Here is a 1,698-nt window from a genome sequence, read left to right as displayed (position 1 = left end):
TTTTTTTTTTTTTTTTTTCTGAATCTAGAATATTGATATTTGATTAAAGATTTGGTTAGATCCAAATTTAACTAATCAAATGTGATAAAAAAGATATCAGTGATATTTGAATTAGTTTGATTTAATTTAGGACAGTGTGCACCATAAGTCAGATCTGTAGTTACCATCCCTACAACAAACGACTCTCTTAATTAAGAATATACACTAGTAAATCAAAATATGAACAAATCACAAAAAAACGATGGCAGTATCGAAATTGCGATACGTCTCGGGGTTTCTTTCGGAGAAGCATCTTATTTGTTTGGAATAGTTCATGCTTACCTAGGTAATATCGGATCGGATCCAATTATCGGTTCCGTATGATCCGCCCCGATTGAGTGCTGTGCCCAATCCGTTTAAATCCCCCAATGGCATCCACTCAGACAAACACGTTCAATCTTAGCCGTTCGTTAGCCATTCATATTCGTCAATCTAACGCTCGTTAAAACTGCCATGTCAAGGATCCGGAGTGAAGTCCCTCGTCCAACCAAAACAAGACCCTTTTCCTATTTATAAACACTCTTCGAAGGATATTGGTTACATCGCTGCCTTCTGAGATTTGGTACCTTCTGTTTTAGCCTCGAAACCCTCGTAATGGCGCCCAAGGCCGAGAAGAAGCCGGCGGAGAAGAAGCCCGCGGCCGAGAAACCGGCGGAGGAGAAGGAGAAGAAGGCGGAGAAAGCCCCCGCGGAGAAGAAACCCAAGGCCGGGAAACGCCTTCCCTCCAAGGATGGCGGCGCCGTCTCCGCCGGTGAGAAGAAGAAGAAGAAGGCGAAGAAGGGGAGCGAGACGTACAAGATCTACATCTTCAAGGTGCTGAAGCAGGTGCACCCGGACATCGGTATCTCCAGCAAGGCTATGTCCATTATGAACTCCTTCATCAACGACATCTTCGAGAAGCTGGCCCAGGAAGCGTCTCGCCTTGCCCGCTACAACAAGAAGCCCACCATCACCTCCCGCGAGATCCAGACCTCGGTCCGCCTGGTGCTCCCCGGAGAGCTCGCGAAGCACGCCGTCTCCGAGGGCACCAAGGCGGTGACCAAGTTCACTAGCTCTTGATCTTTCGCTGCAGCTAGGGTTTGTGGTGGTGGAGGTGGTTGTGCTGTCGGTGTCTATCCTGATGCTATTTCTAGGGCTACGATGGGTTGATTTAGGGTTTTGGTTTTGTATCTTTGGATTTTGTATGAAAGATGTTTGGTGTTCAGTCGTGGAGTTCAGTTGCTAACTATTATGTGAAGAACAGAGAGACGATTTAACTTTTGATTCTCTTATATACGTGTCTGGGTATGTGACTTAATACACCTTTGTGGTTCCTTTTTTTTTTTGATAATTTTTTGATATATAAATATGGAATTTAAAAATATCTTGATATGCCGTGTGATATTTCGAAACAAAAAATCAAATGTAGGTTTGAGAAAAAAATATTCTAATTTACCTCCGCACATACCACTCTAATCCTACACGTTGAGGAACAAGAATGTGACCGGTAGCTGGGGAAGAGTTACCGGTATAGTTATCAGATTCTGAACGCGAATTGAGTTGTGTTATGAGAAAATATTATTAATATCATAATTATATTGATATGGTACGATAGGTGAAAATATGGAACTCTTGAACTGAATGTATGAAAAATAAGGTTTAACTTATGATAGTTATTAT

The 1,698-nt window shown here is 42.6% G+C and overlaps 1 protein-coding gene across 1 annotated transcript; it reads left to right on the top strand.

Moving 5' to 3' along the window:
- The first annotated feature begins 572 nt into the window (after positions 1-572).
- On the top strand, positions 573-1,310 carry LOC103984158 (histone H2B). The gene has a single exon (XM_009401600.3). It carries the CDS (start codon positions 634-636, stop codon positions 1,096-1,098), a length of 465 nt encoding a protein of 154 aa, XP_009399875.2. The 5' UTR covers positions 573-633; the 3' UTR covers positions 1,099-1,310.
- Positions 1,311-1,698: the final 388 nt, after the last annotated feature.

This window comes from Musa acuminata, chromosome BXJ2-5 (assembly GCF_036884655.1).
Source record: "Musa acuminata AAA Group cultivar baxijiao chromosome BXJ2-5, Cavendish_Baxijiao_AAA, whole genome shotgun sequence".
Classification (NCBI taxonomy): domain Eukaryota; kingdom Viridiplantae; phylum Streptophyta; class Magnoliopsida; order Zingiberales; family Musaceae; genus Musa; species Musa acuminata.
The sequence above is the reverse complement of the archived record's forward strand: the minus strand, read 5'-3'. Positions and strand labels throughout refer to the sequence as shown.

Bases quoted from the DNA above. Each gene is read 5' to 3' on its own strand.
- LOC103984158 (XM_009401600.3), top strand. From the start codon at position 634: ATGGCGCCCAAGGCCGAGAAGAAGCCGGCGGAGAAGAAGCCCGCGGCC.